The sequence below is a fragment of the Mustela lutreola genome, chromosome 11, assembly GCF_030435805.1.
Source record: "Mustela lutreola isolate mMusLut2 chromosome 11, mMusLut2.pri, whole genome shotgun sequence".
Lineage (NCBI taxonomy): Eukaryota > Metazoa > Chordata > Mammalia > Carnivora > Mustelidae > Mustela > Mustela lutreola.
In genome coordinates this window covers 734,493-759,748 of record NC_081300.1, presented here as the reverse complement: position 1 = coordinate 759,748, position 25,256 = coordinate 734,493, and the positions used below count along the sequence as shown (strand labels likewise).

Genomic DNA, 25,256 nt, shown 5'->3' with positions numbered 1-25,256 from the left:
TCCTGGGGGAAGGGAGGAAAAAATAAGACAAAATCACACGAATCATAAACGAGTCTTAACGGTAGAGAACAGACTGAGGGTTGCTGGGGTGGCTGGGGGCAGGCATTAAGGGCATGTGAGGGAATGAGCACTGGGTGTTGTAGGCGGCTGATGAGTCACCTCTACTCCTGAAGCTGATAATACAGTATATGGTAACTGGATCAAACTTAGATTTAAACAAGGAAAATAAATAAATAAAAATACTGTTTTTTCTTTCTGCTACGAAAAGATGTTCCAGATTCATCTTGTGCTTTCTTTGCCCCCGCCCTGGGATCAGCCCTGGCATCAGAGAATGGCATTTGGAAGTCCGAGGGGACCTGGGTGTGCTCGCTGCTGTTGAGATGTGCTGTATCCAGGCCCAGGCATTGGACGGAGTAAGGAGACAGATGGAAGCATGGCGGAAGACAGACAGAGGGACGCATGTGTGCTCAGACGCACACCGTGAAGCCCAACTTCGTGTAGATCGGCGCTGCGTGTTCCGACACACCTGTTGGTCTCCTTTTCCTCTCTGCGGTGAGAAACCTGGTTACTGTCGCCTTTGACACTTTGACTTCTCTGATCGGCCACACTTGACAGCTGTATCTCTTTGCTCCTGTCGGGCTCCAGTGTCTGGGCCCGGCTGTGCTTGCCTGTGTCCTTCCTCGAGGGGCTCGCTGCGAGCCCTGCCCCGGGCACCGGCACGTGCACTGTGTCGAGAAGGGACGCGTCCAGGTGCCCATCCTCCAGTTCTGTTTCGTTCCGCTTCGGTGAGGCTCCGACCGCTGCTGATCACTTCGTAGACCTCAGCCGGAGCCTACAGCGAGTCGAGACTGACGCATGAAGCGTCCAGCAAATGCCGATTGAAAAGTGAGTCGGTTGTTGAGAGGGCCGGTGAAAGACGTCTTAAATACTTAGAGCCTCACCCTGAAAGAGCCTTTAGGTGAGTGTAGAATAGTGTTTGTCTTTAAGTGATTTACGAGGAAGCGAGATCTGAAACTGCTCGGTCTCTTTGAGTGTTAAATGCGATGCTTCCCTGGTGTTTTATCCATCACATGTCTGTGGTCACGGGCCACTCTGCCGGAGTGTGACCCGTGTTCCTGCTGGGGAGCCTCCTCTCTGGAAAGCTCTGGGCAGACACAGGTGCTGAGGCCCGATTCTCCATGTGGACTCGGGCTCCCTGCTTGGCTGTTTGTGGGCAAAGAGACTGGGAAGCAGCGCCGTCCGCTCTCCGTCTGCTCCTCCAGGAAGGAGCGGGGAGCGGCTTTTCGCATCTACTGTTGCTTGGGATTCGGAATGAGCGATGTCCTGAAAGAGATTGTAACCCAAAGGGGGAGGTCGTCATGGATTCATTCATCTTCTGTCCCTGCACTTTACAGAGAGCTCAGCTCAGTAAGTAGTGACTCGCTGTGAGTTGCTGTGCTGACATTAAGGACTTTTTTTTTTTTTTTTTAATTCCAAATTAAGTGACTTCAGAGGTCACAAACAGTCAGGAAGCAAGACCTGGAACTCAGACGGATGTCTTCAGCCGCAGAGCTGTAGTCCTGCAGACTCTTCCGTTGGGACTGATGCTCACGAGACAAAGAGTACCCACTCCCCATCCTCACGGGAAGGTTGCCGGCCCACGCCGCACTCCGGAGAGCCGGTGGTTGGCCGAGTGGCGGGCTGGACCCCCTCCCGCTACCCCAGACAGACGTACACACGGAAGAAAGGAGACAGATATGACCTGACCGCATCAAGGGCATTAACCTGCGGAGATGAGCGGCTTGTGTAGGATACAATTTAGAGAAGGATTTATTTTGTTTTGGTTGAATATTTAGTCATTCAAGCAACAATCTTCTTAAGTTAAAGTCAATAATTTGTTTTTTTATTACAATTACAAAAATTGTTTCATAGCCTTAAGACACAGACATGGTCTGAAACACACAACATAGAAAACAGGATTTTCATAATGGACCAATTTAATATGTTTTTAATTCCAAACAATATAAAGAAAAACGACTACTTCCAAGTTTTAATTTCGGGCTGAGATGATGCATTTGTTCCCTACTTCAGATAAATGCGGATGGCATTGCAGCAGCTCGGTCGCAGGGGAGTGTGCTGCTTTTGCCTTCTTAGCAGTCAGGTCAGGTTACTATGGATTGTACCCTGGATTCTGGAAGAAAATCAGATGGAGACATTTCCTCACATTCTTTAATTAGTCATCACTCTTTGAGATCTGTTGTCGAGCCTTGGCTTTCTGCCTCAAGAATCATTAACTTTTGGGGCGCCTGGGTGGCTCAGTGGGGTAAAGCCTCTGCCTCCAGCTCGGGTCATGATCCCAGAGTCCTAGGATCGAGCCCCCCATCAGGTTCTCAACTCAGTGGCGAGCCTGCTTATAACCCTCTGTCTCTGCCTGCCTCTCTGCCTACTTGTGATGTCTCTGTCAAATAAATATATAAAATTTAAAAAAAAAAAAAGAACCATTAACTCTTCTGAAGACATTTGTGGTTACTAGTTAACCCACACCAGTAAGTAAATAAATGGGCTCTTGGACATTTTAAAGTATCCATGTGATTGCACAATTCCATTTACTACACATCTTAAGTCCCTTTTAAGGACGTGTGACATGCGGGGTTGCAGCTTGTGTGTTCTGATTCTGGTTTAGGGCTGAAATAGCGCACCGCAGAGAAGAGGGCACGGCCTGGCTCTGGTTTCGAAGTGAGATCCACTCTGCTTAGGAGAGACCGTTCATGCGTGAGCTTTAGGGACAAACGAACGATTTAATCATTTCCCCTTGAAATCAATGTAAGTTGTTCAACGGGTGTGAAAGTGTTCAGTCCTTCACTTTGATAATGCCGCACTGCTTCTCAGAGTAAAGTGCTCGGCGTTCCTCCGTCCTTCAGTCACCCTGGGGTGGTGGGCACCTCTTCCACGTGTCCAGCCCACGTCTGTTGGTTGTCTGATCTGAACTTCTGTTACCTTGGTGGTTGGACGCAGGTCGAGTTATTTGCTGCTGTTATTAATTAATAGGAAGTTGTTTCTGTTCATAAGCTTTTTTCCCTTCTTATAGGGTTGGGGCAGAGAGAGAAGGAGAATCCGTGTGGGCGGCACGCTCAGCGCAGAGCCCAGTGAGGAGCTCCATCTCTCGACCCCACGATCAGGACCTGAGCTGAAATCAGGAGTCGGACACTTAACCAGCTCAGCTGGTTCGATAAAGCCTTTTGATAGCAATTCACCATATATGTTTCATACTTAGAAACTGAGTATAAATTCTGTGTTTTCTGTTTAGTGCTTCACTGCTCTCCTCAGAATGACCTGGGAGGCTGGTAACTTGCTCCTTCATCCATCCGTGAACACTGGTTTTGTGCAGGTGCTTTTTAAGGCACAGGAAAACCGTGGGGACATAAACATCTGTCCCTGGAGGAGCTTGTCACCTGCTCAGTGGGAGACGCTTTAACAGGCTGTTTTCAAATGGACTAGCCCTCTAGTGCCTGGGAGCACTGGGTACTGACCTTAACACACCTGGGGCTGGGAGGGAGGTGTGTGGCCTGGAGGGGTCAGATGGGGCGAGCGGAGACCCCGGGTGCGTAGGTCCCGGACCGGAGGTGATTCGTCCCTCCTGTTGCATGTGGTTGTGGAAGGAGGCGGCAGGAGCAGACCCTGAAGAAACAGCCGGGGCTCGGTCACCCGGGGCCTTCCGTGCCACCGTGCAGTGCTCGACCCACGTCCCAGGGCTGGAGGAAAGTGGGCTGAGTGCAGGGAGGTGCACGTGGCAGGTGGCTCTGCCCGCGGTGGAGGACTGGTTCAAAACGCGAGACGGACCGCACACGAGGTCTGGTGAGACCGTTTCAGACAGCTCAGTGTGGTCTCTACAGCACGGAGTCGAGGAAATGCTCGCGTGTATTCTGTTTGCAGTCCATGGCCTGACACCTCATAAACGCTCAGAATGCGGTCAGAGGTGCGAGGGAGCGAGGGATTTTTAAAATATTAATGGAAAGAAAAAATATGTCGCTTTGTGCTGAGCATTGAAATTTTTAAATAGATTAAAACAAATTTGATGGTCTTAAACCTGAGACTCGATTTGAAAGAGCTGTGTGCTCTTGAGATTCGAAAAACCACGTCCTGCAGAAGCCAAGGTGGGGTTTGTGGGTGAGCGGCAGAAAAGGCGGCCGGCGCCGCCAGACCGTCCCTCTGTAGACCTCCCACCGCAGCCTGCCCTGGAAGCCGGGGGGGGGGGGGCAGCAAGGGGAGACGTGGGTGTGGAGGTCCTGCGTCATGGGGCAGACCCCCCGTAGCACAGCTGTGGGACCAGGAGCTGCCACAGCCCCACACAGGTGCTGCCCAGGTGAGCCCTTCCCACGGGTGCTGCGGGCTTTGGAGCGTGGCGGCCGGTCTCAGAAGGTCCCGCGCTGCTACGAGGGGCCGATGGGGCAGAAGAGCAGGCAAGTAACTTCTGTGGTGCTGACCACCGACCTGGGACTTCAGCACCGGAGCCCCTGCCGTGCTCATAGCAGGCGAGGGCATGGGCTTCCCCATCCTCGGGTGCCACGAGGCCCCCTTCCCCCCATCCTGGATCTTAGATGTAGTGGTAGGGAGACAGAGTGGCAAAGGCCAGAATGCAGTTTGATTTAAATCTGAAACAGTAAGTGTGATTTTAGGCTGTGACCAGATTGTATTCATTAGATTGAATATTCAGGATTTATCTTAGGAAAATAAAATCAAGCTTTGCACATCTCAGCCTACGTTCTATACAGATGACACCCACTGCTCAAACCTTCCCAGATGTTGGCCATTTGAGGACTTCTGATACTTGCAGGAGAGAGTTCTAGGTGTGGCTAGCTAGGAGGCTGTCCCTCCTGGTTAAGGTAGAGCGTTGGCTGTTAGCTGGGGATGTGGGCATAGAGACTGTTCTCGTGGAAGCTGAGTAGGCTTGGGCCTGGGATGGCGCCGTGGCCCTCCAAGAATTAGTGTGGTCAGAGGAATAGAACCCACAAAAACAGGGCAAAGGTATGAGTTGAATCAGAGAAGAGTTTGAAGCCAGAGCAAGTGATCACCAATGTCAAGTGTGACAAGCTAGAGCATACACATGGCTCTGACTTTGCAGGGCTCCAGTGACCTCCAGGATGAGCCGGGAGGGAGGGGAATGAGGTGATAAGGATTGCCAGGCTGGGCATTTTTCCAGGACTTAACGTGGCTGTGGTTCTGGGCCATGATCCTAGCAAGGAAGAGATGGGAGATTTCGGAGAGACAAAGTCAGTAGAAGAACATCCCAAAGGACACAGGAGGGTCTTCAGCAGAGAGGAGGGTGTCCTTGAAATGGATGAGGGACGTCCCAGGAGAGGGAGAGCAGGAGCCCTGGTCAGTACAGATCGGCTCAGAGATGGTTGGTCACGAACCACCACTTGGCTCCACATCTGGATGAAGTAGGGAACGTGCCTGTCTGTCAGAGTCGTCAGGGGAGAGCCCTCGGCCTTCGGAAGAACCCTGGAAGTGTGGAGTAGCGAAGGCTGGAAGAACAAGCCGTCACTAACAAGTAGAGACGGACCCGTTTTGCTTAGTCCCTCGTAGAGGCTGGAGTTTCTATGTTACTTTTCTCATATTTCTGTAAATCTGGAACTGGGCTTTATGTTTCCTGGGAAGATGGGGCAGTTTCCAGTTTCTCCTGTAGACCTCCGTGGGCCCCGAAGCACGTTGAGGGTCCGTCCTGCCTTCGTGGCCACGCAGCTTCTGTCCCACGTGCGCGTGCGGTGGGTGCGCGCCGGTTCCTGTGTCCGGTAGTCCTCTCCCGCTGCTGTGGGGAGTTGGGTTGGGGTTGCAGTCACTGTCCTCAGAGCTCGGGTGAGTATTGTGTGCCGTTTTTGTTTCTTCAGGTAGGAATTCATTTTCTCAGTAATGTTTTGTGAGTTTTCTCTGCAGAGCTCCATACACCTTTTGTTCGATTTTTGTTTTGTTTTGTATCAGGTAGTTAGATTTTGTTGATGCTGTTTCAGTTTCTTCTTAAAATGTCACTTTCTCCTTCCTGCTGCGTAAGGGCACAGCCGCGCCGAGGAGGGTGCATGTTGCGAGGAGCGCTGGGTGTTTCCGTGACAGTGAGTCCTTGAACGCTGCGTCCAACACGAATGGCGTGCTACACAGCGGCTCACTGAACATCGCAAAAACCACGCATATGTAGTTGCAGTGAAGGCTTTTATTCCCAAATTGGTTTCCCATTAAAAATATTAAATGCAAACGTTGCATTTTAATTACAGGCCCCAGTCCCATGTTGAGCATTGGGGCGCCTGGGGGACTTGGTCAGTTAAGCGACTGCCTCTTGATTTTGGCTCAGGTCATGATCTCGGGGTTGTGGGATGGAGCCCTGGGTCAGGCCCGACACTGGCGTGTTTAACATCCTCTCTCTTCTTCGGCCCCACCCCTCAGAAACATTTCCTTTCAGTGTTTGGCTGATAGTTTTTAAATGAGAAGCTTGGTGACTCGTAGCACAAGACTCTGCTGGGGCCCCCTCGGGGCTCTGGGGAAGCCACTTCGTATCTCTGTGAGGCACGGAGACAGGGGGGTCCCTGATGTGTGGCGCAGGGGCGCACAGAAGCACGTGGCGGCTTTCCGTCCATTCGGGCTGCTGCTGTGCAAGACCCGAGTGCAGGGCAACCCAAACAGGTCGGTGCCACCGTTTCTACTCGGACTCCACACACTGCCACGTGAGGACGGATGGTGGGGCAGCCACCCTGGAGATGCTGGGCCAGCTCCAGATCTTCCTGCAGCTCCGCTGACTCTCAGACTTGGCCAGGCCAGTACTAGTTCCTTAGTAGCGCAGGCACAGCAGCCCCCGACCGTCCTGGCCAGGCCCGAACCACTCTTCTGCGCCTGCCCCCTCACAAGCTGGGCAGACAGGCTGCGCCATCCGCCTGCCATCCTTCCTTCCCTCTGCTGTTGAGACGGTGACGTGTGTGACCAGAGGCTGAGGGGCCAGCAGCCCACGGGTTCTCCTGTCGGAGGTCGCTGTCCTGGTGCTTGGACTTCAGGAGGGGCAAGATCCGCAGCGCCCGCGTTGGCTTTTCTGTGACAGCATTTTTGCTCGGGTCTGAAACGGATCGATCAGAGGAGAAGTAAACGCATCGTCGTGACTTTAGCAGGAACAGGAATGATGGCCGTGGGCTTCAGTGAGCAAGTCCCACGTACCAGCTGTGGGCCAGGCTACTGAGGTTCCAGGAGGGTGTCCCGGGCAGGCAGCCCGGCTCGTCTGTGTGGAGGGCCCTGAGGGGACGGGGTGCGCCTTTCCGCCAGACACCCCAGCAGGCCCAGATGTACCTCTCCTCGGAAGAGCTTCCGACGGCCACCCTGGGAGGCGCGTGGGGCCATTCGCCTGGTTGTGTGGACGGACTGCTTGGGAGGCAGCACTCTGCCCGCCTGCCCGCCGGTGTTGCCCGTGTCCCCGCTGCCCACGATCAGTTACCGGCCGCGCATCTGGAAGGGAAACAAAGACGGAGAATTTGTCTCGTGACATCACAGCCCTTCGCGCGGACTCTGTGCACACGGACCGTGCTCGGGGAGCGGGGCCCAGGATGAAGCGCGAGCCCCTGAGCTCTGGGAAGGCACGTGCGCCGAGGCCTGCCTGGGGCCTATTGTCGTGGCGACAGGCGATGGCAAGATGGGGTGTGCCGCCGGGTATTGTAGGTACTTAAAATAGTCTAGGAAGAATTGATTCCTTTAAATTCTAGTCATTATGGTGCCATTTCCTACCATCTTGTCATACTTATTTTGAAAGGAAATTGAAGAAAAATTAGCTTACCTGCGGTGGATCATTGTTTAAGAGAAATCTGATGACCAAACCGCACTTCAGCATCTCACGGCAGCTTCTCCTGGGGTCTGAATGCTCTCGTGTAAGTTAGATGATTATCCTTTAGGAGGAATATGTGTCTCACCTTGCTGTTTTCTTGAGAGCATCGTTTCGTAAGGACAGTTAATCAGCAATTATGTGTCACAGCTCTGAGAGATGCTGAAGGACGCAGGGGTGTGGAGTGCGTCTCTGAGAGTCCTTCAGGCCTGCATTTCCACATGCCCCCACCCTGGCTCTTGGGGGACACCTTCCTGCCCGACCCTCGGGGCTCTACACACCCCGCCCGTCCCTGCTTGGAGCTTGGTAGAACCCACTAGGGCATGGGAGGGAAAAGTTGAGGCAGAACAGGCAGGTGAGGGGGCTATTTGTCCTTCGATTACTCTGCTGCTGGTGAAAAGACTTGCTTTGTTGAATCATTCTCTTTAGTCTGTACTTTCCCCAAAGTCGGTGGTGCCGTGTCAGCAAGTTTTATCACATTTAAATAAAAACAGTAAAGAAAAGTATTGATAATCAAGATTTGACCGGGCTTTATTTTTTGGACCTGCTGGAAGTGTGTGTCGTCAGTGGGAAGTGTCACCGGAGGAGATGAAGATGAGGTCACTTGTAGTGCCCATGAGTGGGCCCAGGAAGCATCCACAGCCGGGCTGCGTCCGGCCCAGGAAGCCAGACCGGAGGAGACCGAAGCTCCTGGACGGTCAGCCGGGTGTGCTGACCCGTGATGGAGCCACGAACACCCACAGCAGGAGTCGTGCGGCAGCACCGGGTGAAGCCGGGCTGGGTGGGAGTGGCAAGGTCGTGGGCGTCAGAAATTAATCAGACCGGAAGCGAACTCCTTTATGTTCATGGTTCGTGTGGGATTGCTGTCATTGCAGCAAACCAGGTACGTATGCGCTCGTGTCTCGTTGCCTGGAGCATCTTCTTTTCACGTAGAACGTAGGGAGACGAGCCCCAGTGTTAAACCAGCTCACAGTGGGTCCGACCCCCGTCGAGATGGCACAGCCACTCGGGAATCTCACTGCCACTTGTCCCTTTACGTCCGGCCTGGCTGCGCTGTTGTAATAAGACTTTATTTTTGAGCACCAAGGCCTGATAGACCACGTCCAGGATTCTGAGACTCTTCTCGGATTGCTGAGGAGCCGCGACCCCGTACCCTCTTCCTGCTGCGTCACGTGTGTTCTCCGTGGGCCGCTGAGGTCCGGGGAGCGCTCTGTGCAGACCCCCTTGGCCGTGGCTGTTCCCGGCTTCTGCCGTAAACAGCCTCATCCAGAGGGAGAACCTGGTGAGTATATTCTGCCGTAAGACAATTCACTAATTACTAGAATTTTAGCTCTCTTAGTTTAGGGCAACCTTTTCATCATTACGTGGCATGCTTGTTTTTAGCAGCTAATATGTGTAATTACATTTAAAATAAGTGGCTCCGAGTGCTTTAACAGCTTTTTGATATTAGTGTTGTGACCTAGCAGTTGTCTTCTGGTGGCTGAATAATTAATTTGTGTCTAAGAGCTTTTACGTTTGATAGTTGCCGAACACGGGCTTCCTTGTGGAAGGCTTCAGTGACCCTGGCTGCCATCTGGTACAGACTCCGAGTGCTTCTGTCATCTGCTGCTAATTGCTGTCACCTGCACGTTGCCGTGCCCCAGAGCTGAGCGTGTGTGAGCAGGACGCATACGGCCTTTCGGAGTAGGTCCTCCCCGCACACACACGCACCCCTGGAAGGGGAGCACAGCCGCGGGCTGTGGCGTTTCTCAGTCCAAGCATGTGGAGGTTCGTCTGTGCTGTCATGCGCAAGGCATGATGGTGACCGTTTGAGGAAGGTGATGAATCGCCTAAATCCCGGCATTGGGTCTCTTTTATGATTTGTTTGGAGGGTTCTAGCACTTAGTCGCCTGTTCAGGCTGGTGAGATGGATCCCACGACATTGCACAGAAGACGTCCCTAACTCTTCTTCTGTGAGCGGGTAAACTTCAGTCAGGGCACTCGCCTCTAGCACCGTATTATATTAATGTATTTTACTTGTAATTTAGAGAACAAGAAGAATGCCCTGATTTGAAGGCTAAACTGTCCCCCGTGGCACTGGCACAGCTGATAATCGCGAACTAGAAAGATGTGTATATCAGATAGTTTACAAAATGCAGCCAGCTGTGTTTCCCCACACACTGTGGCTTCCTGACATGCATCATTAAACCTTATTAGCTACTTCCTTTTACAAAGATTCTTGTAGTCTTGAACATTGCATATTAACATTTTCTGCCCCTCCAACTGGAAATTATTTGCTTTATTGTAGAGTGTCAACTTGCTCTGGTTTCTGACGCGTTCTAATTGGTACTTTAGAGTGTAATCATCGTGAGATAGCGCACCATGCATTTCTTTATTTGGAAATTAATACAGACCTTTTCACTTTATCTGTCAATCTGGGCAACTTTTCACACAATTCCTAACTCCTGGGATTGCTTACAAGCCATTAAGTATGAAATGGTTCATAAAATGTCTTTGAAGACCTAAAGTAACACAAAAATTTTAGATGTTTAAAATAGTGTTACATTTTGCCAAGATACCACTGAGGAAGCTCTTCCGTGGTTTTCATGATAAAGGAGGTAAAGCAGATGGAAAGTTTCTTCAGCTACTTCCAGTTTGTCATTTAAAATTTTTAGCAAATCTGCTAAATGCCATTTTTCTTGCAAAACCAGAATGTAAATCATAACTGCGGACTGACTGAAAGTCAGATGTTAGACCGACCGGCCACTCTCCGCTGGTGTCTCTCTCTCTGTCACTCTTCGTTGGCCATACAAGGGGGTCATTCGCTGCTGATGCTGACCGAGGGGGTGCACAGAGCAGGGGCAGAACGAGTCCCCGAGTTCACAACAGGGTCATCCCACGACAGTTGAGACCCTGGTCTCAGGTGTGTTGCGGGTCTCCCTTGTGCTTGACGCGGGTACGGTCGGGGGGGCGTGTGTCTCATTACCAGGGAGCTTCACGGGCTCTGTGAACCGAGCTCCTGGCGTGCAGGCCAGTAAACGTCTCCGTCATAGGTCTTGTCAAGCCAGCTAACGACTCTTGATTTAAAAGCACCGTTGAGTGGTTTATGTAACGATAGGTGCCGGATGTTTGGAGATTGGGGCAGAGACCTTAAATGGTCCATAAATCCCTGCATATACACAGTCATCTACGAAACATGGAGGGAGACAGTGACGCGTGGCCGGACGCCATTGCAGCCTTCGTGTGACGTGCGGCCGGCGGTATCGCGTGGGTCCCCGTGGGGCTGCCGGAAGGGGCTCCCGCGCGGAGCCCTGCTCAGCGAGACGCACTGCTGGGGTGGCCCCGCGTCCTTTTCCCGCTCACCGTCCTCCCTCCCTGCCCCGGGGTGTGGGACTCGACCTGGCAGCCCCGCAGGCTGCGCTCCATGTCGGATTCCAGGACCTTCCGGAACCCAGCAGTTCTGTGGAGACTGTTGACGAAGGCGGAGAACTGCCCGCACAACCCACCCCTGCATGTGTGTGCTGGTGACGGGAGCAGGCATTTGGATGCAGCGTTTGGAGGCTGGTCACTGAGCAGCTACAGGCTCCTCTGTGTCGTGCCCCCTTATGAGAGAGGATCTCGGGTAGCAAATTAAGGTTTCATTGAAAATTGATGACCTCATTTACTAGTAAAACTTGAACCAGTTCCTTAACCAAACGTTTATAAGGGGACGAAAACCAGGTGGAAAGCCCCCCCCCCCTTATGTACAGTTGCTTTTTAAAAAAGGAACAAAAAGCAGCCTCTGGCACAGTGCCAGGCAGGTCCCAGGGCCAGCGGCTGCTCCGGCCATGTCCCCGCCGTCAGCCCGTGCATCCTGTGGACGCCAGTCCTCGCTGTGGCCCGTAGCCCCCCCACACCCAGCCTTTTCCTGTCACCTGTGGCCCAGCAGTTCCAAGCTGCTCGCCAGAACAAGTCCTTCAACACCTCAGTTTCGGGACATCAGAAAGGGACCACAAGATTATTTTCCAGCTTCTCACGGAGAGTTCAGAGGGTTTCCTGAGGGGAAGTGGTCGTGGTGCTCAGCAGTTGGAGGACGCAGCCGGCTGGCAGTCCTGGCTGGGGGCTCCGATTTCCTTAACACGCATTCGGGGCGCAGATGTTCGCGCGGGTGTGGCCGCGCCCTCAGCGGAGCGGCACGGCTTCCCAGCCGGCGCTGGTGACTGAGCGCGATCTGGGTGAATAAGGGTGTGTTTCACGGTGTTTCTGAAACACACGCACAAGATATTTAAAACAGGACTGGACACACAGCAGAGGAAGTAAAAAGCACACGCACGGGTCTCCCGGAAGAAGACTGTGCTGGCTGGTCCGGCCTCGCCCATGCAGGCCGGTGGGGAGCGGCGGCGGGAGAGGCCGGCGCGGCCCCCCAACCCCCTCCGCGGGAAGCACGGTTTCCCCTTGGGCTCTTGAAGAGCCTGGTAAAAGCCTTTTTGTAAAAGTATCAGTACCATTTAGGGTTATTATTAGAAAAATCTGATTTTCGTGTTGCTAGGGAACAAAGAAATCCCAAGAGTGTCGGGTGTGACCGCGGGCTGAGACCCTGGGCGCAAGGTGCTGCTTGCACCTGTGACCTGGGTTCTGTCCCTCCTCCACATCCCTCTAGGCTTTGTCTTTTAAACACAATGACAACATTGCTAGACTCCAAATTCTTGGGGATTGTGTTTGTGGATAGTAAGGATTTGAGAGTAAGTCGATGCAATCTGTAGGGTATCTGTTAAGTATATAATTACCAAAATCAGCTGCTCATTTGATGACATTGAAATCCAGATGCGTGACCTGGAATTCCAGCCCCGTGAGTGATGTTGATGTTAAGGTTTCCGGGGTCAGTGGATACCTTAGGTTATAGAAGTCGTTATTTTAAATTGGCAAAACCATTTAACATGGATAGCTTCCGACACGGTTGGCACAAAACTAAGGTAGATATGTGCAGGGTCTTGAAGCCGTCACCGTGGGCGGTTGTCACGGTTTTATCGTCTGAGTTTGTGTGACAGATGTAAGTCCTCAGCAGCCATGGTGCCGCGGTCCTGTGCCAATTCCCGCAGCGTTCTGGGTGCGTGATCTCCTCCCGGGACGGTGCGTTTCTGTTCAGGAAATCCCCCTCCTGTTAGTCTGTCAAGTCTGTTTTGAATTCTGCATGGCAAAAATCGATGTTTAGGGTAACCCTTTTTGGCGAAATAAATAAATAAATAAATAAATCTGTGTCTGTAACATGCCTTCGTGCTGAATTGGTTGAACGAGCGATGGAAGTTCTGCACGCGAAAAGCAGGCTTTCAGGATTCAGGGAAAAGCATCAAACACGAGCGCCCTCTGCCGGCTCAACGGCACATGTCATCCCTTCGAGAGGGGATCTTTGCGCACAAACAGCAGCAAGATAGCACGAAAGGTGAGGGCAGCGCCCGCGGGGTATATTCCGGGAAGCCCCGGCCTGTGCATGTCAGTCCTGTGTCCCTGGTTTTCAAATAAATGACTTGGACTGTTGTGAAATGAGATTAAGAGTGCTGTACGTTAAGAAATCGGGGTTTTCTTAGTACTCATGCTGGACTTGGGTGTAGCTTGTGCACGGAGTACCCATGAAATACCCAGATCGCTTCCGGGCTGTTTTGCTTGTTTGTTCAGACTCACTTTTGCTTTAAATATGTCGTTGATGTGTCCCAAGTTGCATGCAGGAGTATATGAAATACTTTGTAATGTTAAAAATTAAATTTACCACTTATCTTTAAGCCACTGTATTGCTTTAAATCTGATGATTTCTGATACACTGGTTATACTTTAGTGACGGTTCTAAATATGACAAGTCAGAGCTGTCGGACAGGAGGCAGCGTGACCACATCGCCCTTCAGGGGCGTACAGCAAGCCTGCGTTTTACACAGACAAGTCTGAGGTGCACACGTGTGTATACAGATGTTCATAGACAGTCTGCAGTTTTCTGGCATTTTTGTCAGCTGTAGAAAGTACCCTGTTGAGAGGATATGTGTTGTACTGGAAACACAAAAGCCAGCATTGAAGTTTCTCCCACGATCAGCAGGGTCAGCCGTTGGACCAAAGAGCTTCATTGGGTACTCAGGCCCCTTCAGACTTAGCAGGGGCGTGTTTTAAGAGTTTAGGACCATTTCACCTTGACGGACACGTTGACTGTCGGCCAGCCGACATGCGGTCTGACAGTGTACCTACACCATTCCCAGTTTGCATCAGCCCGGCGCACTGAGGGTGCACCTTGAATCCTGTCTGCGATCAGCGTTCCTCCCATCGATGTGCAAAGTGGCTTCACTTCTTGCTGAATAGCTCGTCCTCCCACTAGCACTTTTTTGTTCATGTAAAAAATAATAACCCCATTTTCTCTTTAATTGTTCAACATTCACGGAAAACTGTCTTACGTAATAACTGGGTAGGAAGCACGGGCAGAAACCTTGGTTGCTGACTGCAGAGGAGTCGGGCAGCATTTGTTGGCAGGCAGAAATGTAGGATATGAGATATTCTCCAACAACAAACTTTAAAATGTGTATTGTGTAAATATACATTTCGATTTTTAAAAATTAAGGTGACATACTGTAACATTAAGAATTGTACTGATACTTATTTAGGGAGCTTTTAAAAGCACAGATTACTGAGCCAATAGACTAAAATGGCTCGGAGAGACACGGCTTATTTCGCAGATCACTGAGGCGATGAGCAGTAATAGCCCAGACGCGTCTGCAGTGTGCAGCGGCCTGTGTGCGTGTACAGTCGGCCTGTGTGCGTGTGCGGTCGGCCTGTGTGTGTGTGCGGCCAGTTTGTGTGCGTGTGCGGCCGGCCTGTGTGCGTGTGCGGCCGGTCTGTGCGCAGCAGACACTCAAGGCCTAGTAGTTCACGTCCAGGGACGAGCAGAGAACCAGACCGCAGGGAAGAAGTAGAAGGCCGTATAGCACTTTGTAGAAACTAATACTTTCAATTTAAACTCCAAAATGGGAAAAGTTACTGCTGTAAGATTTAGGAGTTCGAGTTTGTATATGCGTTTCAGTTTTTGAAATACATAAATACAAATGAAGGTCTAAAGATGACTTATTTTTTTCTTATTTCTTGAAAGCCTCCAGAAAGTGGGAGATATAGGGCTGATTTGTTTCAAAGATATTTAAAAGGATTGTGTGTGCTTTTTATAGTAAGAATTTCAGTTTGGTTAAAGTGTCACCCCATCTCCGTTTTCTAGCCAGGATCCAAATTTTGAACGATAAGGAGCCGGCGGGCTGGTCCAAGAGGCGTTCGGCTACTGAACGATAAACAAGGCCATCATTATTTTTCCCCGAAGTGGTCTCTCCTGTGTAACGCTGTACTTCCGCCTGTGTCGGGCCGTCTGGGGTAAATCAGCTGGAGGCTTTTCTGTGTTTCAGAATGTGACCCGTGTACAGGGTTAATACTGGACAAAATAAAATACTAGTTAGCTTTTTGCAAGAGTTTGAATTGGCTTTTTAATGTTTCCTGTCTGACCGCTCTGCTACTCTAAAACACCCCGGTGGAACAGGTACGCTAAATGTGAGTTCTGAAGGAGCGGGGAAAGCATTTTGATGTTCACTTTGTGCTAATCCGGGGTTATACCATACGGTCAGCATTTTGCGGGTACCAGGGCCCGTTGTGCTTTTGTCTCACTAAGTTTGTGCAGCACGAGACCTTTGTTCCCGTTTGGGGTGGACTTGGTGGTGCGATACGGGTTTAGCTTGGAGACGGATGGGACCACGCGGTGTCTTGGAGATAAGGCGGGCTCTCCTTCGTCCATTGACAAAGACCTGACGGATCCTTTCTTGATTAAGCAGGAGAATACCGTATTTACCCTTTATTGTTGGTATAAACCATTATTTTACTGAGAACCATTAGCTATTTAAAACTTGGTACATAAATTAAAGAGGAGCTAAATGGATTTGCGATCGTTGCCATTAGTAGCATTTTAGATTATACAGGCAATTATTGTGCTCATTATCCTAGAACAGCCCCTTTGCAGAACCATTGTGGTGTCTTAGACATTATGCACAAATTTTCCCTTGGAGATTAAAATTTCCAGTAGCGTATTTAATTTTGTTATCACAGTTGTTTCAAATAAAACAAATATTATGACAAGTAGAAGAAAATTTGCTTTACTAATATAGGAAATTACAATAAATGTTGAAAACTGCTTGCTAGTGTACTTGATTTACCTTTTCTTATACAGTCATAATTACTTCGAGTGACTAATAATATATTTTATGGGTGGAAAGGTTTTACAATCATAGCAAAAGGTATTTGGCCCGCTCAGGTGTTTCAAGAAATTTTTTTAAACAAGGAAGAGAATCACATCAAAAGTGAAGCAGCTTCTTTATAAAACCTGCAAGTTCACAAGTTCACTCGTTTTTATTACCGACTACGATTTTTAAGAGTCCAGATTGCATTTTAAGCGAGTTGAAGAAACTTTTTAAGCACGTTTTAGAGAAATGAGTATGAAAATATGAACTATTAACTAAAAGTGGACTTTGTTAGAATTGACAAAAGAAAAATCGAGAATTTAGGTGGTGCTCTGTGCTGTAGCTCGGTCGCAGTGGTTTTCCAAGAAGAAGAACCGTCCTTCCGCCAGCACCACCTGCGAGACGGCAGAGCTGCTTCCTGCTCTGGGGACGTAAAAAGTTAAGTGATGAAGCTTCCCGTTGGGTCCGAGGGCTCGGGAGAGGACCTGGCCCGGCGGGCCTCAGGGCTGAGCTGCTCGCGAGCCCGGCGGGTGAGCCCCAGCGCCTCGGTCTCCGTCGGGCAGGAGGGTGGGGACCCTTGGCGTTGTCTGCGTCGCAGTGTGCCGCGGGCTGCTTTTCCTGTCGGTCCCGTCTGTGGCATTTGTCCAGAGGGAACTTTGTGTCCGTTTCTGACTGTTTCTGCTGCAGCTTTTACAGCCTTTCACTGCTGGGACACAGGGAGAATGTGAGGCAGTGGTTACGCGTTTTGCAAGACAGTGATTCTTTATTTTATTACAGAAAAAAGACCAACTCTGGAAGGCCAGATTAAATCATTCCTTTCACTTTTTAATGGGATTTGGATGAATAGAGTAAAATATGCACTTTGCATTCATTGATAGCATCTTTGGGTTGCAGTAATTGAGTCTTCTCTCCCCGACGGAATGAATAATGGCTTCATCTGACCCTCAGCCAGGCCTGACACTCAGGCCTCCTTTGTCCCAGCAGAAGGCTCTGGGCTTTGAAACATGCTCTACTTCCTCAGCTTAATTTTTCTTCATTCTAATCCAAAAACCTATTTTTCTCAATAATTCAAGCATAAACTATGTAGGAGTTGAAGTAGCGGAAATTGCAAGGTATTTGTCCTCGTTGGGCGGCTCTTTAAATGCAGTTGGTAAATCTGTGCGGGCGCTTCCGTGGCCCGGCTCTCAAGGGAAGAGCAGCCCTTACCGGGCGGGCCTGCTGAAAGTTTCCAAAAGCCCACAAGGGCTCCTGTGCGGCCTGCTGCCCTCTGGGGAGGGTGAGCGCTGCCGGTGGAGGGCCGCGAGGTGGCCCCTGGCCCAGAGGTGACTCCTTGTGCAGGGCGGAGGGCACCTGTGGCCATGTGCGGACTTGAGCATGGGTCCTCGACACAGCCTCAGTTTGGACCGCACCTCAGTCCACGGCCCTGGCACTGTCTTCCCAGGGTGGGGGGCAGGGCAGGGAGGGGGCAGGGCCTGCGGGGTGGAGGGCGGAGCCTGTGGGCTGGGGATGGAGCCAAGGCCTACGGCTGGATTCCCGAGGGTCGACCAGGATGCAGACCCTGCAGGGCCTTGGTGGGTGGGCAGGCCGAACCCAACGCTCCGGGCAAGCATCGGGTTACTTCTATGGTTCCCGTGTTTCTAGGCTGTTCTTGAAGGCCGCAGAGTGGCGTCTGGCAGCAGCTGGACAGACAGAAGGCTGTGTGTCCTGTGATTCTGTCACTGGTGTACGTCGCACTCTTCCTACTGGACTGGCTGTTTCTTGCCGCTGGAGGCTCGGTGGGCCGGTTTCTCGTCACCTTGCACAAGCAGAAAGCTCCGCAGACCTGTTTATTTAATATTTAATATATCGAATTCTGTTTATTTAATGAGCGGACGTCGTCACAGCCGTGCTCGCCCGGACGTTCTGACCAGGTCGGGTGTTTTTCTGACTCGGCCTGGAATGTTCTCCTGCAGGCCTGCAGCAGGTGCTAATCACAGCCGGACGCAGACTGAAGCCTGAGGCGTGGGGAGAGCTAACTTTGTTTTGGCCCAAATTGGGGATTTTCAGAAGTACGAAAAAATAAACCAGGTTGCTAATTAATTAGCTCACTTATCCTCAAATGTTTTAGTTTGAGAATTATAGTTTGATTTATTTTATCAAAGTGAGGGCAGTCGCTTTCTTTTTTAAATGACGGTCTTCTGCGGTTTGTGTGAGGGTGGGGAGATGCTCAGATGGTGGCGAGTGGACGTCGCTGGGAGAGCGGTCACCTGTCGGGGTCCCCCGTGTGAGGAGGAGGCAGGGTGGGCGATCACCAGGGGAGACCGTCAGTTCTCCAGGGCCGGCAGGGAGCCCACCTGGTGAGCAGGTGAGTGAGCCCCAGTCCGGGGTGAGGAGAGCGAGTGGCCAGGGTAAGGCCGAGGCCGCAGACGTGGGAAGTGCGGACTCCGAGCGCGGTGCTTCTGACTCAAAGAACAAGAACAGGAACACGTGTGGGGCTTCCTGTGTGCCGGGGGCTGTGCCTCGTCTTCACCCCCTGAGTCTTGTTATGGGGCGTGTCTCCAGCCCCATTTTACAGATGGGAACAAGGGTGTGCAGTTGGCCCCGGTCGTACCGTCAGGCGGCAGAGCCAGCATTCAGATGAGCTTACATTTTGATGCCTGAGGAAACGTCCTTGCTGTGTGACCCCAACTCTCCCCCCTGTGTCGTTCTGAAGCCTTTTTAGAAAAGCCCAGAACCCAGCGACCGCCCACTGCTCTAACACAGTGTGGTCCTCCAGGCAGGTGACTCAGCGGGGGGGACAGTGGGCAGACCGCCGGAGCTCGAGATCAAAGTTGTGCACCTGTGACTTGAGGAATGAACACTGCTGACTGTTTGCAAGATCCCACCCAGAATGCACCCTAAAATCAGTTCATTCCCATGGACATAGCTTCCCCTCGCATTCTGCTCAGCTAAGACGCGATCCACAGAACGAATTTGGGGCTGTGGACCTTACTGGGAGAACCTAAAGAGTAGGATGTCTGCACACTCAAAAGGTATTCACTCAAGCTAATACCTGGTCTGTTGCTTTTCTGCTTAGTTCAGAGAAGGATTTTTTTCAGGGACGCTCCTGGCGGATGGCGATGGTGGACACTGTCCTTTCCTGGGAGCCTCTGTCTGAACGTAAAACTGTTGCATGGGACGCACGTGAGCGTCGTTAGCACATGCGGAGGGACAGGCGCGTCCCCTCTCCGCAGACGGAGCGCGTCTGGCGTCCTTCGCGCCGCGCCCACCCCGTCCCAGTCTGCCGGTCTGCTGTCACGGCATTTTCGTCTTTAGAAAGGATCTGGGTGCGTTTTGGTGGGATACCTGGCTGTCTCAGTACGTCCGTTCTGGAAATGCCCTGCGGATCGTGACTCCCTTTCCGAAATTCTGCCTAAATCTCTAAGAGGCTTTTCAGGAGAAGAGTGGAGTTAATAGCATTTTGTGTTTCGTTGTGGATAAGGTCATACCAGAGGAAGTGTGAGGATGTCATTCGTTGCCGCCATGCATCCCGGTGTGTCATACTGCGGACATCATGGTTATGCCCTAATTCTCTGTGTCCCTTTCAGGTTGGGTTGTTGGACCTTGAACTCAACCAGCTGACCAAAGCCCTGTTCGGGGCTCTAGTGGCTCTCTCGGTCGTCATGGTAACCTTGCAAGGATTTGTGGGCCCGTGGTACCGCAACCTGTTTCGGTTCCTCCTCCTCCTCTCCTACATCATCCCCATCAGGTACGTGTGAGAACTAAGGTAAAACACAGAGCTGCTTTCGCGGAGTATGACTTACGGGCATTTATTTTGTCGGCGAGCGGGAAGGCGGCACAGAGCCGCAGAGGGAGCCGCCGAGAGCGCTGGGGACCGCGACGCGGCGCGCTTCCCTAGAAGATCCCGTGGGGGGCGGAGTCCATTTGTTGGATCTGATGCTCTGTCCTGGTGTGAGTGTTGCGGCAATCTATTCAAGAACTGGGCGGGGTTTCCGGGTAAACCAGGAACGGTTTTGTTTACCGCTGATAGACTTTGTTTCCAGCACCATCGGACCACTGGATCCACACGGGTCCCTGCGGCCGGTGGCGGAAGCCGGCCGGTGCGCCTGTCACGTGAGAGCACGGAGGAGCCAGGCCTCTCGACGACGAACGATTCCTCCGTGATAATCCTCTGCGCCCCCGGGACGTGAGTGATTAACTCGGTGTCTGTGGAGCTTGATTGCTCACATCCGCACTACAGATAGATGGGAGTCCGTTCTAAAGTATTTCCACAAACACACTGTAGAAGATGCTTCGTGTCTGTGACTGGACACTGGGGCAGTTAGAGCCCAGTAAACCCTGAGTGAAGCCGGAAGCAGCATCTTCCGTGACACAGAACAGAGGCAGCCGGGCTAGAGCGCTCCTGCCAGGGCTGGAAACGTTCTGAAGAGAAAGACCAGCTTTCTCCACAAGTTTGTCCGAAGGCGATGTCTCTCACTCACGGACAGGGCCGAAGCCGAGCTGCCGCGTGCCCCCGGGCGCCCGTGACGGCACCCGGCGTGCGGCCCGTGGCCAGCCCGCCCCTCCAGCCCCGCGTTCCCCTCCACCGCCACAGTGCACGCTGGGCTTGGCCCTTCTCGGCCGGGGAGGGCTGCCGCGTGCTCAGGGAGGCCCCGGCCGGCCACCTGGTGTCCCGTCAGCCTGTTTAATTCTGCTGCCGTCCCCACGGGTCACTGCTCTTTGCTCTTGCTGGTCTGCGGTTCTGTGCCCACCCGCTCCGTGAGGACAGGGGGCTCGTCGGGCTCAGGGCTGAGAACAGAGCACGGCGTGCCCGAGGGCACATCTCACCCTTTCTGAAGGGACCCGCTCCGCAGGTCCTGCCCTGCTCTGAGCAGCTGCGAGTGTGCACACAGTCTGTCGAGCTGTCGTGCTGCCGTGCGGCATCTCCTCACCCCATGGACACATAGCGAGTGCCAGCAGGGGCTCTGGTGACTCATCCTTGTCCCCAGAAACTCCCTGGTAAGTGGAAATGGGCAGACCAGAGCTATTGAGGAGTCATTCTGGAACTGACCCTTTCTACTGAGACCGAACTGGTCAATAGCAGTCCGAAGGCCTGGTCACAGCCCCCCCCCCACCCCCCCGCCAACCCGACCTGTGCCAAGCACGTCGCCTGGCGTCCTACAGGGACGTGGATGCACTTGTAGGCCAGATGCGTGCGTGGAACCTGGCACAGAGCGCCTCCACACGGTTCCTGCCATCGCGGCCCAGCCGGCCTGGTGCCCGACACGCACCACGTTCTCAGGGCAAGGATGTGGGAAGTATGGCCCCAAAGGACAGTCAGTTTGCAAATGCAGTGAGTCTGCGTCGCTCGTGTTTTCAGTCTTGTACAGTAAATACGACCCAGAGTTCGCTGCCAGACGTGGCACACGTGGGCATGTCTCCCAGAAGTGGCCTGGAAGCCTTCCTTCCCTCACGCTCAGCACCCATTTCTGCAGGTTTTATCTGCTGATTTGGCTTGACTTGTTGCTTGTTGCTCCCTAGATCAAGGACTTTGGTGTCACTCCTGCATTGAATGAGTGTCACAGCTCTCCCCAGAGCCTCCTGACTCGAATCTGGGGCCTACAAGGCTTCCTTCTGCAGCTCCCCACAGGAAAGTCGGCCACGTGCCTAGCAGCCCACACACAGCCCACTAGGCACCAGCAGCACTTACTGCTGGAAGGTGTGAGCTCAGGGAGCCCCCTGTGTGGTGTCAACCAACCCCCCTGGCCCAGTGGGGGCGCCCCTGCCCGGTGTGACGCAGCCCCCTGCCCGGTGAACCAACCCCAGTGCCTGATGTGAACCAGCCCCGGTGTGAACACCACTGCCTAACAGGAACCGCACGTTCCCATGTGGACCCCACTGCCCGTGGGAGCCCCCTTGCCCGGCTGTGTCCGTAGTGACTGGCACAGCACGTGTTAACTTGCTGGCACACTCCTCCTGCAAGTGCCAACAAAAGTCTGCTACTCCCATATCCATAGAGCAAACACCCATTTTCTCAGTAATTTGGTTTGGTTTGGTTTAGTTTGGGGGTTTTTGCTTTCACTAATCTCGTTTCTCTTCTGCCCGTTCTAACGTGTTTTTATGATGTGCCTTTCGAGACTGTCATACAATGCAAAGGCCTAGTGGGGGTGCTGTTCCTTTTCTCTAGGGCACTCCTGTATTTCACCGGTGGAAACCATTGAAAACCATTGAAATTTTATAGTGTTTTTCAATGAAATACTTTATTCCTGTGGACTCTCCAATTTCTTCAGCATGACAGTATAAAAAGACTTGACACTTTTCCTTTTATCAAGTTAACAAGAAAAATGAATTATGGTTATGAGATGTAATACATTATAAGCATTTTTAAAGATTTTTTTTTATAATTTGAGAGAGAGAGAGCACAAGCAGGCAGAGAGGCAGGCAGAGAGAGGAGGAAGCAGGCTCCCCGCGGAGCAGAGAGCCCGATGCGGGGCTCGATCCCAGGACCCTGAGATCATGACCCAAGATGAAAGCAGAGGCTTAACCCACTGAGCCACCCAGGGGCCCCCTTTATAAGCAATTTTAAGCTGATACCAATTTTCATTTTTTTTTCAATTGTGTATATATATATATATGTATATAGTAAAAAATTAGATAATACCGAATAGCAAGGGAAATAAATATATATTTTCTGCAATTTTACCATTGGTAAAGACTATAAGGCTTTTCAGAAATGTGTACATATACAGACTTGTAAATATTAATATGCATTTTTATGTATATGTAAATATACAATATTTACACATAGACCTTTTCTCATTTAGCCCGTACAGACTTCTTAAAAGTTGTTTGTAAAATGAGGAACGTACTGTTTCTGCAGATCTGTCTTGTTCTGGTTTTCCAGTCAACGGTTTTATATTCACGTGTTCAGTCAAGTGTGGAGAGACTTACTAGACAGAATGGTACCTGCACCTCTGTCTACTCCAGAAGGTCTCACGCCTGCTTCAGCGTGAGACCTGGCGTCACTCGCAGTGTGAGGACACAAGCAGACTAACTCCGCCGAAGAAATGAAAGCTGCACGTTGGGAAGAGCACAGGCCGCGACCTACAGAGCTTGTGTTTACATGCAGTTCCACCAAGTTTGCTTTCCTTCTGCAAAGTTTCCTTAAAATATGAATAATAATACATTCTAGTATTGGTAATATGCTTTTCAGTTTAATAAAGGATAGATTTTAAACTTTTCCTTTTTTTCAAAGTGCACAATTTTGGAAGGTTAAGTGCTTTTTCTTCCAGTGACCTAACACGTGTTTTTAATGGAAGTACAGTTGATACACAGAGTTAACATTAGTTTCCGGCGTCCAGTGCAGCGATCGGACAGCGGCGCACCTTACCCGGCGCTCCCTGCCGTCGGTCGGTGACCATACGGTCACTATTACTGTTGCTGATGAGGCTCCCGGAGCTCTACGTTTCATCCCGTGACTCCCTTGTTTTTCAGCTGGAGGCCTGGACTGGTTAATCCCCGCCACCTGCCTCACCCGTCCCCCGCCCCCTCTCCTGGGGTAACCCATTTGCCCTCTGTGTCGGGAATCTGTTTCTGGTTGGTTGGTTGGTTTCATTGGCTTTCAAATTTAACAAACTGAGGCTGTTTCATGGAAATTTTTCTTGACAAAATAGTTTTGAGTCACCTGATAGTTTACTTTGTCTTTTAAGGAAAATATGACCGGGCTTAAGTCACGTGATGGGAATGGGTCCATGTTCCCTGCATTGGTTGTGTCACTCTGACAAAACCCGCACCACCGCAGTTCTTCGGGGCACAGTTAGACCCCGTCAGGCCGGGTGCTTGCAGCTGCGTGTGGGCCCAGCAGCGCTTCTCCCCACATGCTTTCCAGTGAGGTGTCACGTTCTAGCTGACGCTTCAGAAAACTGTCCTGTCAGTGCCGGGTCAGGGGGCTTCTACCCTCGCGGGACCGTGCGTGGGTGATGGCAGTAGAAGGTGCTGGTGGTGAGGACTCTGTCCCTTCTGAGAAACACGTGGGCCCACCTCGTCAAAAGTCGTGCAGTGGGTGGGAGCCCCATTCTGCCACTTAGCTGCCGGAAGGCCTGAGGACCCAGTGCTCGGAGTACTGCGCAGTAAGAACAGAGTATTCAGAGCGGCAGGTAATGTGGGTATAGAATTCGCATCAGAACCTAGAAGTCGACTCTCTGAACGTTCCACTAGGGATTCCTTCTCCATTTAGCATGCTTGGCGAATGCCTGGGGTAAAGAGTGTTTCCGGCCTAGGAAACCAGACAGTGGCGGCAGAAATTTGCAGCCCATCCAGATTGCGAAAGATACCCGTATTGGAAAATGCAGTTTGGAAAGCATGCAGGGAAGGAGGGCCAGGGTGTGGCTGCACGGCTTTTTGCTGAAGAGGTTATGATTGTGACTCATGGACTCACCCGTCTCGGCCAGAGCCTGAAGCAGATTGGGTTATCCGAGGGAAATCTGTGTGGAAGCCTTTTGTGAGGGGGCGTGGGTCCCCATGACATGCACAGGAGACGCACAGAGGTTTTGAGAGTCTGTTTCAGCAGAAGCACTGCCAGCTCGGGCTGGAAGGAGCAGAGACAGGATACAGTGAGAGAAGCCCATTGGGCTCCCCAGAACCGACAGGCAGGAAGTGGGCTCACAGAGCTGTCCAGCTGCGGGCTGGCACTGCCCGCCAGGGAAAAGAAAGATTCCAGAGGCCGCAGGTGTGCAGCCCCAGAGCACGGAGCAGCCAGTCACGGAAGACTGTCCCCAGCTCTCCTAACGTCGGGTAGTCTGCCCTACTGGGCAGTTTGTAGGTGTTCATAGGATACAGGTCTTCTTCTCAGGCCCGCATCATACGGATAGTCTTTCTCAATCTGTAGCTTGAGTTTTTACAGTTGGTGCAGTTATGAGAAAGTAGTAATCTTGCATAGTCAGATTTTAAGTCTTTTTTGCTCTTGGTTGTCACTGTCCGTATGTTGTTTAGGAAGCTGCTCTGAGCCACTCTCCAGACAATGGAGCTATCCTCCTGCGTTAGCTTCTAAAAGCATAGCAGGGTGGTCCTTGACCGCTGGAAGTGATGGGTTTTTTAAATCGTGTGAAACAGGATCTTCAGGTGTCACTGTTTTCCACACCGGTTGTCTCCGCATCCCTTGTCAGAAGGACTGTTCCCTAGTGGCCTCGAGCTCCTCTGTCATACACTGGGACTCAGACACGCATAGGCTGCTTTGGGTCTCCTGTGCTGTTCCCTTGGGGGGTTGTCTA

The 25,256-nt window shown here is 51.7% G+C and overlaps 1 protein-coding gene across 9 annotated transcripts in view; it reads left to right on the top strand.

Annotated features, from left to right (window-relative positions):
* ATP9B (ATPase phospholipid transporting 9B (putative)) overlaps positions 1-25,256 on the top strand; it is a 217,169-nt gene that overhangs the window by 117,340 nt on the left and 74,573 nt on the right. For 8 of the 9 annotated variants that reach the window (XR_009345865.1, XR_009345864.1, XM_059139646.1 and 5 more), the window contains one exon: positions 19,596-19,756. The exons of the other annotated variant lie outside the window; for it this stretch is intronic. Coding sequence is in view for 6 of the 8 variants with exons in the window: in XM_059139646.1 (XP_058995629.1) it covers positions 19,596-19,756 (161 nt within the window). In the remaining 2 variants the exon portion in view is untranslated. The remainder of the gene's footprint in view (positions 1-19,595; positions 19,757-25,256) is intronic. 9 annotated transcript variants of the gene reach the window in all.